Source organism: Diadema antillarum, unplaced genomic scaffold (genome assembly GCF_040938485.1).
Source record: "Diadema antillarum isolate AM-2024a unplaced genomic scaffold, OU_Dant_1.0 scf00000047, whole genome shotgun sequence".
Classification (NCBI taxonomy): Eukaryota; Metazoa; Echinodermata; class Echinoidea; order Diadematoida; family Diadematidae; genus Diadema; species Diadema antillarum.
Window position 1 is genome coordinate 666,081 of NW_027270936.1, and position 16,219 is coordinate 682,299.

At 37.9% G+C, this 16,219-nt stretch overlaps 1 protein-coding gene across 1 annotated transcript in view; it reads left to right on the plus strand.

Moving 5' to 3' along the window:
• The first annotated feature begins 6,803 nt into the window (after positions 1 to 6,803).
• Positions 6,804 to 16,219, plus strand: part of LOC139715353 (uncharacterized) — a 30,575-nt gene continuing 21,159 nt past the window's right edge. Inside the window, exon 1 of the mRNA XM_071626931.1 lies at positions 6,804 to 7,413. Coding sequence (XP_071483032.1) covers positions 6,804 to 7,413 — 610 coding nt within the window. The remainder of the gene's footprint in view (positions 7,414 to 16,219) is intronic.

The window sequence follows — 16,219 nt, forward strand, 5'->3', positions numbered from 1 at the left end:
GACACGGTTCTGTCGTCTACCCTGTCGCGTCCCCGTCCTGGCTGGATCATGGAGCAGCTGCTGCAAGCTGAATCACATGACTTGGAGATCACCTGATCAGTGTAGGGCTGGTGGCGCAGTTCCGCTACGCCGCCGCGAGAACAGGATTTTTGGAAGTTCTAACACAGAAACAAAAAGTAAGGTTTTATTTGGATGTCAGTTGTTATTTTGCTTAGCTTAATGTTGTCTTATTCATATGATAAAGAGCTTTGTATTCATTGATTTATTTTATTCAATAGAGAACATTAAATTGTATTTTTTTTTTTTAATGGGAGGTATTTGAGAGCTTCTAAACATTTTTTAAAGAGCTTCTTATACATCTTTTATGTGTCGTGAATAATAACTGGCAAGAGTGAAGAAAATTGGGATAGGATGGATATCGATGATAAGATGATGTGCGTAATGTGATATATACGTATATAGTATACATGCATACATACATATGACTTTTCCCTCAAAACTAAAAAAAAAAAATGGACTCCTGAAAATGTTTGGTGTATTATGGTAGAGGCAGAATTCTTCTTTGTTTTGGGATCATTCAACTCCACAAAAATCCACTTTTCTAGCAAAATGAAAGAACATTTGTCTAACCGCTAACATATTATTTCAATTTATTTTCATATTTCTCGATGAAAAATTACATCAAATATAACAAAATTAAATGAAATACATGACATACATAGAATATTGCAAATATGTAAAACATAATAGTGGTCGATCTGTTAAGTTTGGAATCTGTGAATGAATGCTAAAGAAATATGAAGGAACCTACTTAAAAGCGAGCTTGTTGAGCGTAGGTCCTGGTTAAAAACGAGTTTAAGATTGAGAAGGGGAGCACGGGTACAACAATGACCGGAACATAAGAGAAAAACAAAATAAATAAGTAGAAATATACAGTTATATAGCAAATTCTTCTCTAGTGCAGGTTAGGGGTCGGAAAAGCCACATGCTGTATATAGGCGGATGAACCGTTGTCGTTCTGGCAATACAATATGACTTAATATAATTATAATAACATTGATACCGTTTAGACAGTATTAGAAATGTGTACATTGCGTGTATTAAGAAGGGAACACAGTCATACACCTGCAAATCCATTAAAAAAAGACATTCAACAACCAGTTGCAGTGCAGTGAGAATGTGAAATACCAGCTGTTTCCTCGTCCCAGCTATCTTTAAAGAAGGAAAAATAATCATTATACATAAACACAGTGATAGAATTTAAGGGCGCAAACAGCTGGGCTCTTAAAGTCTGGTTTAACATGACAACAACCCTGGAGTACAGTATAACGGGATAGTCCTGGGCAGCACAAAACAGAATTTCAGTGAGCTGATGTAGCGTAATTATTCAATAAATACTGTCTTAATTTGCATTTGAAGGATGATAGTGATAAACAACCTTTGAGTTCAGGGGGGAGGTCGTTCCAGTATTTCGGTCAGTATCAAGTTGGTGGAATGTGTAATTTTCATGAAAAATGAATTTTTGCGGACGTTCCCTTTATATTTTCTTTATGTTGTTGTCCACACATGACGCCATAACCTCTAGTAGTCTCCTCATCCAGCAGTTCTAACACCAAAACTCAGTAAAAATTCATAACTTTTGCATTGATTGTCCGATTTTCCTCAAACTTTCACTGATATGTTCTACTAATGTTGCTGCTTTCACTCAATCCATATTTCTCTCTGGGTTTTGGTTTTCTCTCATATAGAGCTACTGAAATTAGGAGGAAAGGCAATAGATTACTCGAGAAATCAACAATGCCTCTCCATCATCATCATATTTGTCCGATTTCACTTGATCATCACTGACCTCCTGCCATTCTTTCATAACTTCACTTCAAAATGATCTCACCTTCCTTCAGGAAAGAGTCTCTCTACCATCTAACAAGCTTGACGTTATGGGAGCTTCCTTAGGGAATTCGAAGGAGAATTGATACATATTAGTTTATGGCTTCACGCAAAAGAGTCAAGATGGAACTGGCAGATGAACGGAAAGAAGGGAGAAGGAAGCCATGTTATGAGAAGAAGAGGAGGAGGAGGAGAAGAAGAAGAAGAAGACGAAGAAAGAAGAAGAAGAAAGAAGAAGAAGACGACGACGAAAGAAGAAGAGGAGGAGGAGGCGGGGAAAGAATGAGAAAAAAAGAAAATGGAGCTGAAGAGAGGAAGAATCAAGAACGGATGGAGGTCAAAAAAGGAAGAAGAAGCAAATGAAACGAGACAGAAGAAAGAAAGACGATGTAAACACGGATAAGGAGGAAAAAGAGAAGAAAAAGAAAAAGACGAAGTAAACGATTGCAACAAGGTATAAATGGCGACTTGCTTCAAGTCTTATAGTTTTTGGCAGTAGTGCGCCAGCTACATGTGGCGCTTGAGTAATAAGGTTACTCGTAATTTGCCCATGGACCTCATATACAAGGACGTTCATCGTATCGTTAATTAATTCATGCACCTATACATCTCAAAAGCGCCACAAAGACATTTTTAACATGCTTCACTGCTTTGATCCCATCATCGTCGCAGCCAGCAAGCCGGGAGAAGAACAAGACGGAGATTCGAGAAATCTAAAACTATATGCGCAGAAGAAAATAACTCCCAAAAATCAAGTAAAGTGAATGTGCAGTTGTGGTGCATGTTAGGAAATCATGCCTCAAACAATTTCGCTTGGGTAAAGCAGGTAGTTTTTAAAAGAAAGCTAACATTTTGGCAGAATGATTGTCATTTGTTATCTCAATATTTCACTTTTCCGCAGCTTATTCCAGAGCAAAAAAGGGACGGTAATAATAGAAAACAGGTATATCTTGCCATTAAGCAAGGTCTTATGCGTGTGCGAAAATGTGCGAATCAGCAATTACCCACCTTTTGACACAAAATTTGTCATGTTCTCAGGTTTTGCTTCTCTTCATCATCTTTATTTATTCAAAGACATTTCCGTCTGAAAAAGGCACATCAGCGAAACAAGACTGAAATGAGGGAAACGGTTCTTTTGTTAGTGACGATACATGATCACACAATCGTTATTGTCCAGACACAAGAATGTACTCATTATAGGATGCACATAATCACGTGTCGGCGACGATGATTACATCAAAGAAAGACTGCCGTGAACAGTCCAAACCAATATTAGGTCCATGATTCGCCTAATCCATCTCTATTCCTGGCTGGTGTTTACTGGTATAGATGTATAATTTTTCAATAATTTGCAATAGCATTCTGCGTAAATTGACATTTGATTTTGAGATCAGACCTACAGGGATGAGATATTACGTAAAACGTGGGTGTGTTTCTCGATTTGCTGTTTTATCAATGGCAGGAATATCTGCTTTGCCTAGGTAAAATGAGTGTATGCTTGTATGTGTTTGCTACATGTGAGTGTGACTCTGTATGGGCCACGTCCATGTGCGTGCTTTGCTTGTTTTGATCTGGCAGAAGTCGTATAATACGGAATTTTGCGTCAGCACTGATGGGGGAGGCGATGTCTTAGACCACGACGTCATACCAAATACAGGTTTCACCTTCTCATGCTTTCTCTTCTTTAGGTAGTTCTTTTTCATTTGCATTCCTTTATTCAGATCAATGGTGACTTTGGAACCAAAAATGCTCATAAATACCCAATCCCCATGAAATATTTATCTCATTATTTTACCCGACCACTGGCGGGAACTCTGTTTCTGAGAGAGACACATTCCGAGCTTCGAGACAGCCAACCAAGATCACCTCACTGTTGGTAAGTAACAGGGTTTGCTCTTTAAATACCTACTTGAATCTCTTTTTTTCTTTTTCACTAAAAACAGTTATCATCATTTTCATCATCAACAACAACAACATGAAAAGCAATAACAATAACCCTCGCCTCCACCACTGCAACCCCAACCCCAACAACAACCCCAACAACAACCCCAACCCCAACCCCAACAACAACAACAACAACAACAACTACTACTACTACTACTACTACTACTACTACTACTACTACTACTACTACTACTACTACTACTACTACTACCTGTACCTCTGTGTATCATTTGCTGATCTGAATGCCCTTAAATTGGTGAGCAAAACTGTGACACCGTTTCATATAAGTCTCAGGGTGCAACTTCTCGACTATGTCAGGTTTAATCATTTCCAGAACAATTTTATGACAATGGTTCACGAAATAGTGATCAAACGATTGAAATTTATTCATTGAATATCTGCGAATGATTTCTTTGTTATGTCACTGATCAGCAAAGCTGACTCCAAAAGAAGAAATAGTCATTGAATTCTAAAAACTTGGGTATGCCACCTTATTTTAATATTTATTTGTTTAAACCATGATCTTTTTTGCGTTCAATATCGGTAATGGTCCTGTCGTATAGAACTGGACGTTTTACATAAGAATAAAGTGTGTTGTTTATTACATGAAGCACCTGAAACTCATAATCCATTGGAATGTGTATCAAACTTGTAAAAAAAACCCCAAAGTTTTCGTGTTTTTATGGATCTGTTGTGTCAGCACGTTGTTGAACGTGCGTGATACACGCATTGTGTTGGAATAATATTGTTTTTTTATCAGTTTCCATCACAAACTGATTTGTCTTGAGCAAATTATAATGCATTGAAGTCAACCTATTTTTATGTTACCAAAGTGAGTAATATACTACATTTCATTACTCTGTTCAAATTTCTGGGTATCTCACGTGAATGCATAACATTGGACACATTCATGAATACCTGATCATTGAAAAAAAAAATGCTTTTCTTTGAACCCTCAGCCAAATGATTCTGGAAATCTCCGAAGTTAATGTAGTCTTTCTGACATGCATCTGAAGAGGCATCGTAATTATGACAGGCCTTCTGATGAGACATTTTCGATGCTCTTGTTTTGGTGGTCGGGGAATGCTATAACTCTTATAAAGAAGAAACACTGTGCATGAAACGTTCTATGCATTTATGATCTTGTTTAATCATTAAATGAACCTGCAAATGGTCTTAGCTAGTTTGTATAGTGTGTTGATAACATAATGATTGGTGATCTTTTAACCCTGTATGCCATACGTCGCTTTTACATCATCTGTTGCATGTATCAGCCATTCATGTTTCTTCTGGACGTTGAGGACATGCACTTCTTCTTTATACTTGAATGGTCTCGAGTGACAGAATGATCCCTAAATAATATTGTCTATCGCGCATGTGTCGTTACTAGCTAAGTTTAGTTTGCACGACGGCCAGCGTCGGTGGGTTACTCTAAAGTCATGCAGAAGCAAAGAATAAATATTTCAGTTTTAAATCAATCTCTGCTCTACATCGGTTGTCTTAAGAACGGCTGTCTGAGATTTTACTTGGCTGCCACCACGTGTTCGATTCGTGACATAGTCTTATCCCAGGCACCAGTACTCCGTTTATCTTTCAGATTTTATAGCTGAAGGAAAACAAAATTATTTTGAGGTGCGTTGGACAATGAACCTGTAGTGCATGTATCATAATGCTTGTAGAACCTCTCCTTCGTTTTCCTCTTCTGTTCCCTATTCTTCCTTATTCTTTTTCTGCTTCTTTTTCTTATTCATCCTCTTCTTCTTTTTTATCGTCTTCTTCGTTCGCTACTAGTAGGCACAATTCTTCTTCTTCTTCTTCCTCTTGTTCTTCTTCGGCATTTATTCATCTCTTCTTCTCCTTCATCATCTTCTTCTTCCCCTGTCCCCCACTACTCTTCTTCTTCTTATCATAATCATTATTATCAAGACTATGACTGTGTACAATTTATTATTATCATCATCATTCTTGAACTACTTCTACTTCTACTTCTACCTCTACTACTACTTCCTCGTTTCCTCTTCTTCTTCTAGAGATAATATTATAGACTTTTAGTTTACAAGCGTTATGCCGAAACAGCTCGCTTTCGAAGTCTATAAGGAAAAATAACGATAAGAAACTCCAATGACCATCAAAAGCGACCTCAGTTAGTAAACTACGTGCATGTATTTTCATACACTGTAATAAATAGTAAGGTGGACATAAAAACGTTAAAAAGTTTTGTACTTCTGGTACAATACAAGTATGATGCCATGTCACCAAATTGCAGCAATATTTTTGACCTGCTTAACCGTTGAGACAATAATAATGCATAAATCATGCTAATGGAGTAAGTGAAATAAATTTTGTCTCCTTATGTCATATCTTATTGTTTTACTTATTTTCTTATCTTAATTTGTGTCATCCGAGGACAGTGCTAGCAGCAGCAGCAACAACAATAACAACAAAAGAATGTTACTTAATTTTGTCTGGTGACGTTTCCATGAGCGCGCCGGACACCATTCTAGAGGTAGAATTACCCCATGAACAATCTCTAACAAAAGGTTCCCCACGGAGCACAGGTTATTAACTTTTAACTGATCCTGACTTATTAAAGCCATTCTCCTGTGTCACCCACAGCCTACCACCGGGGTGGTTGAGTTCTGTTATGTAGTAAACTCGGCATCGCGCGAGCTGCGTCGTCTGGTCTCGAATTGGTCGAAAATTAACCCGGCGAAGAAGGCGTCTTGCGCAGAGTGTGCCACTATCACGTGTCTTGGTTTGTTTTCACTGACAGGGTTCAAGGGTGAGCAGCTCCTCCGGAAAGCCTTACTCCATCATTACTAGATAGTTAATCGAGGAGTAAGCCGCGTAATTGATGACATTTGATGCGTTAATTGCAATCCAACGACCTGGTTTTACAATCTCCCGTGAGTGATTCGACGCGCTCTGTTTGGATTCGAGGACCCCAGCTAGCCACCGGCTATCGCTGAGACATGGACGGGAGCAACCCGGCCTACTACCCGTATATCACGAAAGGGCAGTTCTCGGCGCCCATCTCCGCGGCCGATGTCGGTGGCTTCCCCACCAGCTATAGCCCCCAGCCACCCTCCTGCCTTTTCGAGACCAAGCCCATCATACACTCCGAGGATGTCGTCGGGTACGGCGCGGCGGCCGGCATGCCGGTGATAGACGGTCGCGGCGAGGATGGGCTTGGACTCCAGCAGCACTACGGACAGATCACGAGCACCAACATGCCCATGCACTCGCCGACGACGCCTCAGGACCTCTCAAGACCCCTAGCTCTTGGTCAGCAGGCCTGTAGTCAGGCGCGCCAGTGCGAGGGACTACCCATCACCATGTCCCAGCAAACCTACAGGATGCCGGGACTGTCGGCGGCTCACCAGGCTGCCGCCAACGCTGTACCGGGACATCACGGTCACGGCCACGGGCAGTTGCCCCACCAGCCGCTATACACCATGGCATCTGATTACAACATGCCAACTGCTAAAATCCCCAAGAACCCGAATCACGGGCAAAGCCTTCCTTTTCCCTGGATGAAGACAACAAAATCTCACGCCCATATGTGGAAAGCGAATTGGCCAGGTAAGTACGATCCATATTGACAAATTATATTTTCTGCATAACAGTCGAAGAGAGCTCACACGCATAAACGATACTTATATCCAGGGCGACCACGTTTGTTAACATGATAGTCTAAGTGTCACAATAACTTTTCAGTGTCCTGATTTTAGCACACTTAAACAAGGCAGTAATAGTTCCTATGTGTATACTTGGGGTGTTTTTCTTTTTTGTAAGCCCTATGAATTGAATCCAACTTTGAAGTATACTTTTGCAATTACAATACAATTTGCTCTTTCATAACATCAACATAATTATATATCACCAAAATGTAATTGCATACACTTCCTCTTCCGAACAGAAAGCTAATTATTTTCATATTTGTAGGCCTACATTCCATGTGTACCGGAATCATCAACATTAATGTGTGAGAGAAATGTCTTTAAATATTGATTATAGAAATAGACATTACCAAGAGAAACCACAGAATTTAGCTTGATCAGTAGAATTATTGTGCTTGAATACCTAAGTAATACGATACACTGAGACGAAGTTCGCAAGTGGTTGGCATGTCTCAGATATAAAAAACGAAATAAAAACAAAGAACATAATATCCATTGGTATGTTCTAAAATACTTCGAGGCCACCACAAGAAGACTCTGAATCAGAGTCTTCACGACGTTATGGGGACAGTCAGAACTACTGAAAGATATTGCTAATCGTTGTCATTTAATCCCGCCACGCATGTGTTGAGAAGCATGTACCGGTACTCAAAATGTCAACACCGCAAAATAGTGCGACAAAGCCCCGTGACATAATGATACACGAGAAGTCGAGAGATCTACCTGTGTGTATTTACCAGTGCATGTTGAGATGGCTTGGAGGCTGTTATGTCACAATTGCGTTAATCTCAGATTAACCGCAGTTAAATCATTGTCTGATAATATTGTGCATGCTTGTTTATATGCAGATTGTAGTCAAGATTCAATAATCATATATCGGAAATCACAACGCTGCTATTTTTCTGCCATCAAGTAAATTCATAATCCTTGTCACTAAGTTTGATAATTTTGTTATATACATGCACTGTGCTGCTGAACATCGACCACACAAATTCGAAAATTAAGAGCGTAGAATGAAAAATAACTGCCAACATCAAATGATTTCTGCATGGTTGCTCAAAGTTACAGCTTCAGTTTTTGAAGAAGTTTCAGGACCTGTCCTCCCACCGCATTCTAGAGTGAAGACAAAAGTAACGTGAGGTGAAGTGAGCTTTCTCCACAAAAAAAAAACAAAAACACAACACCACTATGAATGCATTATGTAAAGTCATGCTATCCATGACACATGGTGTGCACTACCATAGACTGAAACGAAATCAAGAAAGCCATGTCGGTAGGATGTGCATGTTTATACATGAACAAAACCACTCTGAATCGTGTTGACAATAAAGTGTGCATGTAACGAGGTACTTCAATTTCTCATAACTCACATTACTCATTTTGATCGTTTGTATTTACGACAAATAATGAACGCATTGGATATGGTTTTAACAGAGAAGTTGTTTCCAGAAAGTGACGGTCAAGATATAATATTTGATAATGTATGTCATCTTCTATTATTGTTTTGTCATATATATATATATATGCGTGTGTATGTGTGTGACTAGAGAGACGACATAGGTTAATTACAGGTAAGGGAATAATTGCCTTGGATAGCGTCCTAATGTTAAGGTACTTAAAGTGTGTTGCACCTCATAACGGCACCTAATAGAACTCTTGAACGGGTTTAAAACTTAATTGAGCAATAAACAATACTCTCATGAAAACGTATGAATGTATACATTTGAATAGACCCTTCATCAGATTAAAAGCAAAGGCTCGATAAAATGAAACCATGTGTCAAATATATAGGATGCCGAGTTAATAATTACCACCCAAATTCAAATAAAAGAGATGGAAAGCATCGTAAGCTTTCTCTTTCTAGTCTGAATCACATTCAATCTTTGATTTCATGTAGCAGTTTTCACGTCAGCAACGTTTCCTCATTGTACAATAACATTTAATATGACCATGAGACCCGAATGATCTGCCGATGTACTTGATCTACTCAGACAGAAAATAAAGGATTAATCATCGATATTCACATTTAAAACAAAATTATATTATGTAAAAACATTACATCGCTTTTTGCTTTAATAAGAGAAACAGGAAATAATTGGTGCTGAAGTGAAGAATATTCCGATACGCGGTATAAAGTGTCAGTAAAACTGTACATATTTCAATACACTAGATAATTTCATATATGTATATTTTCAATTTAGTTTATTTCCACGAATCTGATAAAATATCATATATATATATATATATATATATATATATTCATATATGATTTGTATACATGATCAGCGAATTTACATTAGTATACAAGTAAAAATGAATGGTAAGATTTAAATTTTTCTTTGTTTCGTCACTGTTATTCTGAGAAATTAAGCTCGTGATAAGAAGCGCTTTCCAAATCAACGATGACGAAAATATATCATATGATGCAGTTTTCCTCTTTTTTTTTCTTGTGCGAACGAAACTGAACCATCGAATGAATGATTAACTCTACTATAATCACGAAATTTATTAGTTAGCTTAAACTGTAGCGGGTGGGAGTTCTCATTATGCGAATCCAGCGTGAAATAGCCGGTAATTAAAACTGGCAAATTGCGTGATTGTCGTGACCCATAGCGCGTGTGAGCATATTATTGTATGGATCCAGTTCTGTATTGAAACCCGTGCCACAGCATTTACCATTTGTGTGTGAATATAACTGTGTATGTGTAAGTGTGGGCTTGTATCTCTGTGTGCTTTTTATATTCTTTATAATATAGTACGTATAGCTCATGACAACTGTATGTTTGTGTGTCCATGTGTACCATAGAAAGAGAAAGAGAGATGAAAAGAGTTCACATAATTATTCTGACATAGAGGTTCTTGCAGAAAGTCATTTGTCTAGGATTAATCAACCATGCCTAATATCATGTATGGCTTATTACTAGTGTGATAATTTCTAACATTGTTCGAGGATGTTATGTTAGGTAATGTAATTTCCATAATGTCCCTATGCATTTTAAATCTTACTGTATAATTCAAAGTAAAAGGGTAAATGATTTAATTATTGATAAGAAAAGAAACGAACTCACTTATGGAACGATAAATTTAGTAATAACAGTGATTTCAATCAATTACTCGTAAATGTTATCTTAATCAAGTAATTTTAATGGCAATCGTGTGAAATACACTGGACTAACATGGAGATTTAAAACTCGTTGCATATTAGAACCCACTGAGATTCATGTAGACAAAAATATGGTGATAATGTTGTTTTCCAACTTGTAACTACCCTATATTTCATGTCAAGGTAGCCTTATTCGTCGGAATATTGGGTCCAGTCAGTGTGACGTGCTTTCATCGATGACTTCAAATATTTCGATTACATTTAACATCTTTGATTTGATTTAAATCTATTTTGACTATAAAGAATATTAATTTGTTAGCGGGACGTGCCCGCAATCTTCCCCCACCTTACGGGACTCCACCCGACGGCCACCTCTATGCCCGCCCTGCTGGCGGGCCGCCGGGTAATGCAAATGACGGCAGAGTTGACGTCCTATAGGCATAATATTCTCCTGTTGTCAGATCGTGTGTAGACGAGGGTGGACGCAATTCACCGAGTGCGAAATGGCCGGTGGCAAACTGAACCTCTTAAAGATTAGTTAAAGTATTATTTGGAGAGATAGAGAGAGATACCAAAGGTGGAAAAAGAAACAAAGACAGGAGAGAGAGGAACGAGAAAACAAAATGAGCCAGAATATGTTTTCATGCAGATGAGTGCGTCGCTCGTGCTTTATGAACACTCGAAGCAGCAGCTCGCTGCTCGCGCTCTATTCGTGCATGGATAGACCCCGACCTCACGTTTCTTAACGACCACAAGCAATTTGCAGTGTGTAGACAACCCAAGGGGGAGCACTCATTAAACGTTACAGGTTTCATTCAAATCAGTATTTACGACCAATAGGCAGTTTATGACGCCATGACCGAAGGAGTGTTGATTGTAAGTGCCACCCATAACGTATAATACAAGAGGCAAAGTGCCGGTTAAGGGCTACATATTAAATTAGTATAAGCGGATTTATTACAAAATGTATAGACAGAGATGTTGATAAAATATGTGGTCATACAAGTGTAGTAGTTCTTAATAACGTTCCTGGGCCAAAATTGAGTGCTTCATTATTGCTTTGAAAAGGTTTGATTTGAAGAAGTGCAATGGAAGTAAATTACATTGAACAATAATCAAGGCAAAACAAATTTCCAACGCTGTGGAGTACATCCTCCATTGCACCATTGACTTACTGCAACAGCAACAAAAATTTATTAGATATTTTCGAGATCAGGCATCTTTGGTAGAGCGATATGTCTTCTAGGTATTAAGAACATGGCTATTATGCACAACAGGTTAACGAGATGATATACCAAGGTATCTACAACGTGGGATGTTATGAGTGTAAAATATATTTTGTGAAATTTACACATACACACAAAACATAAAGCTTTGCAGAGTATACTCAGTATTACATATTCTAAATACAAAGGGAGAATAGTAATGAATAGAATAATACAATAATACAATACGCGTAGAAAGGTTTCTGGCACCATCAAAAAATATACTAAAGTAAGTCACTTCATCATCAAGAAAAACTGAGAAAAAAATATAAATTTACAAGGTTTTATGGTGTGATTTTTCAATATTTTCCATAAGGAAATATACACACATAAATCACATCAGTAACATACCATGCTATGCAATGACTGCCAGTGGTCATTTAAGCATTGTCACATCGAAATATCACTTTTGACATAACATATCTTGAGGTAAGATTTCTCATTCTCAAGTTATTTAAAAATATTTTGATATCGACGAATAAGGTGATAAGACAAACAAAATGCCAAATTATCATTGACTTCCTATAAACGTTTGATAGGTTATAAGAAGTTAACGGTATCGATAGGCAGTTTTCTCTTTCCACCTCCTAAGTATAAAAGCACTCCCATTTAGGCGCACATGTGTTTTACTGTATATTTACGGTGTTGTAGTTGTGCATTATAACTCGGGTACGTGTTTGTATTTGATTGTATTGTGTCTTTATGTACTAGACAGCTTAATTGTTTTCTATCTCAGCACTGAAAAAGATACAATATTCGGGTGTGCGTTCAATGATGTTGATCCACTTTGAAGAATGTTTCACTGTCTAGAAAATATAGACTCTGCTTCGTTTGGCATTTACAGATCATGTAGACAACCTCTTTACTTGGTTTGGTTTATTTCTGCATTTTCTTCTCCGAATACAATAACAAATGAAAACAAAGTGATGCAAAGTATGAGAGTTTAACATACAAATCAATATAAGAAATGTCAATTTCATAACATCAGTCTGTAATGACATATTAATAAAAACAACGTATTAAGGCATACTGTATCTATGAACAAAGGAGAAATCAATACAGGGGACCGTCATCATAAGCAGAGCTTGACGTGGATGAGGCCCTACCTATATTTTGGAATAAGAATATAATACAACACCAATTTTAGATCTACACATAAAACTCTTAATCTTAATATACGAAACACATTTTGCTAAAGAAAAAAACAACAACAACGGAAAAGAAGAACAGTGACTTGGCGCTTTAAAGAAAAAGTAAAACTTGTGCATGCACATTAATTATGATTTATGTGCATGAAAAATGTTTATAGTTATAATTTCTTAATTTTGTTATAAAACTGTTTTGCATTAATTCATTAAGTCACTATTCACGAAATGAATTGCGTGATAGGACATCAACAGTTGTATCTAAAAAAAGACTTAATTTTGTGTTGTTTGTTAGAACATTTCTTATTCACCAATTGTGTTAAGAAAGTTCTGAAGATACTTTTTTCTCATCAGTTGTTTGTTATCTGTATCATTTTAATTTCATAACGTCGCTGTGCAATTTTCAATGGGGATAAGGTAAATATGTTGAATGAAAACTTCATAAATAGCGGTATATGCGCTCTCGAAGAAGAGGAAATGGCTCAACGTATTTTGTGATGATTTAGGTACCACTGTTGGTGTGTGTAATTCACAGACACTGGTTTTGTTTATGTCCCAGTGTTCAATGTTTACCCTGATGTTAACCTGGAAGCACTAGGAAATCGTCATTTGACCGTTGACCTTCTTGTCTAGTACCCTGTAACATGAGAAGGCCTGCACTCAAACTGATTAATTGACGTGTCATCTGCACATTCTGCCCAACCGCTAAGTGCTTGATAACAATCAATAATTGTCGGCCAGGAATACTTGATATCAAATTTCTAGCATTAATACTACAACCAAATCACTGTGACGAGAGCTACAAACAAAAGGCGAATTCCTGCTACCGGTGACCAACTTTATCAATCGCAGTATTGTATTTCCTGATTTCACATCAGCATGTCCGAACACCGTTGACGTCATTCGCTCAGGGATAAAATGTTTTATCTTTTTTGTTGTTGTTGTTGTTGTTGAAAATGTCATAATCACATGATGTCATCGGATGTGACAGCTTGTAAGTCTTCGCGTGCATGTTTTTACATTTTATTCAAAAGCTTTGGTATATTAAAGTGAAGAAAAATGCGTTAAATAGTTTATTGAATACATAGGTAGAGGGCTATGAATGTGTACATGTGGATGCTACTGCATTAGATTAATGCTTGGATGTGTGTTGAAACACACATCGAAGCATTAATCTAACGCTTTTCGTATTTTAGACCATCCTCCACACTCAGATGATGTCAGTCAGAAACCATAAGTAATTGTAGCAGTACTTCCATATGCCACTAGGAAAAAAACACAGGATTACAAGTCATTCACTGTTAGAAATAATTTATGGAAGGAACGGACAATCACTAATTTTTGAATAGGGAAATTAGTGAAAATGAAGAGGTCCATGTGCGTTTAACTCTCCTAAGACTAAACTGGATTACTTAAAGATGTCTTTGACACCATAAAACCTGGAAATGACAGAACTGTTCCACTAGAGTTAATGACGCAGAGGGTATTGCAGGCATTCCCGCAGCACCCACTTATGATGCGAAGTTTTCCCGAAGCACCATCACTTCAGACATGGAGTTTTCCCGAAGCAGCAGTGTATGATTGATATAGCCCGAAGTTTTCCCGAGGCACCATTCTTGACATGATGTATAATTCCCGAGGCAATGTTCAAGACACAATGCCCAGATCGTGGTGTCTGCATTCTGTTAATGATTACTGCATTCAATGTCAAATCGGTGGTGTTGAGTTCATCACGACCTAGCCTCGGCGCCCCTTCGTGTAGGGCACGCACATTTCGCTTTTCTGGCGCGTGCTTGGGGATATATAGAGGGATACTTGGTTTGCGGGGAGTGCATGAATGCTTATCCACCAACAATTTCAAATCGAAAACACACTTTTGATACGATAAAGATGTGCTAAGTCTCTCCTATCACGCTCTTTTTTCCTCTCTCCTAATGTTGAAAACAACGAAGGTAACATAATATCACACTCGAAGTGCACATGCAAACTTTATGTGTGATTTTACAGAGGAGTAAAAGGCAATGGATGTAACAACAATTTCTTTAATAAAGATTTCTTCCTTCCCGCAAATTATGAATAGGGGAATGCCCTTTAGTTCCTGCAATTAAGATGGGGGAGGGGGAGGTGGCGGTGAATGTAGTTCATATTAATGAATACGAGAAAAATATCCCTAACATATCACACCATTCCATTGCAAAAGAGGTATTGGGAGTGGGTGACTGCAATAGAAGATCAACTCAAAGAAAATTTGGAACACACCACAGCACATTGTTCAAAAGATTATAGAGACAGTTAGATTACTGCTACTTCTTTAGCTGCGTCAATTATTGACCATCAACTCCCTAATTTTAATTGTTCAAACATGGCCTCTTTGTGCTGTAAAAAAAAAAATCATGCACAAACAGGACATGCACGTGCTTTTGAGGTGTGCTTTTACCTATTTTAATTCCACATAATGATAAAAGCATAAAATCGGCTTACGTGGAAAGGAAAAATGACATAAATGACACAAGAACCCACTTTTTTGTGTTTGAAGCACAGAAGTGAAGTGATTAATCCGTTCGCATTGTCTGTTCGACGCCTCTTGGGAAACCATCACGTGTAATGAATGCACCAGAGATAGATTAACCATCGATTAACAAAGATCTGCTAATGGACTTTTTCAGTGTAATATTCCACTATGCATCAGGTAGTTAATGAAGACCTCACGAAAATCTGAAGGAGAACATAACAACGTCGCTAGTAATGATATATACACGGCTTTCATTTCGATTTGCTGCCGAATTGCAGCGGGGAAAAAGTGTAATAAAATTTTAGGAGAATGGACCTTGGCAAAGTGTAGTTGAAATTTAGGGAAATTAAGACCTTCGGCGTAATGCTAAGAATTAGCGTGGCACCAATTCTATTACGGACGCCGGGATTAAAACAATCAAATGACGAATTATTCAAATGAAGACTTCCAAACGAGGGCCTTCTCAAGCGTTTGTAATTGGCTGGAATGAATCAATCGTGCCGAGTGCTTATATTGCATTCTCTGCTCTCAGGGGAATATTCTTATTAAGTCCTCAGAGGGGGAACAATAGGGAACACAAGTAATAAAGAAAGGGCAATATTTCCAACTCATTTGTTGTTTTCCTCGTTGTTGTGGTTGTTGTTGTTGTTACCCCTGGATCAAAGAAGTGTTCAGCTAAAATA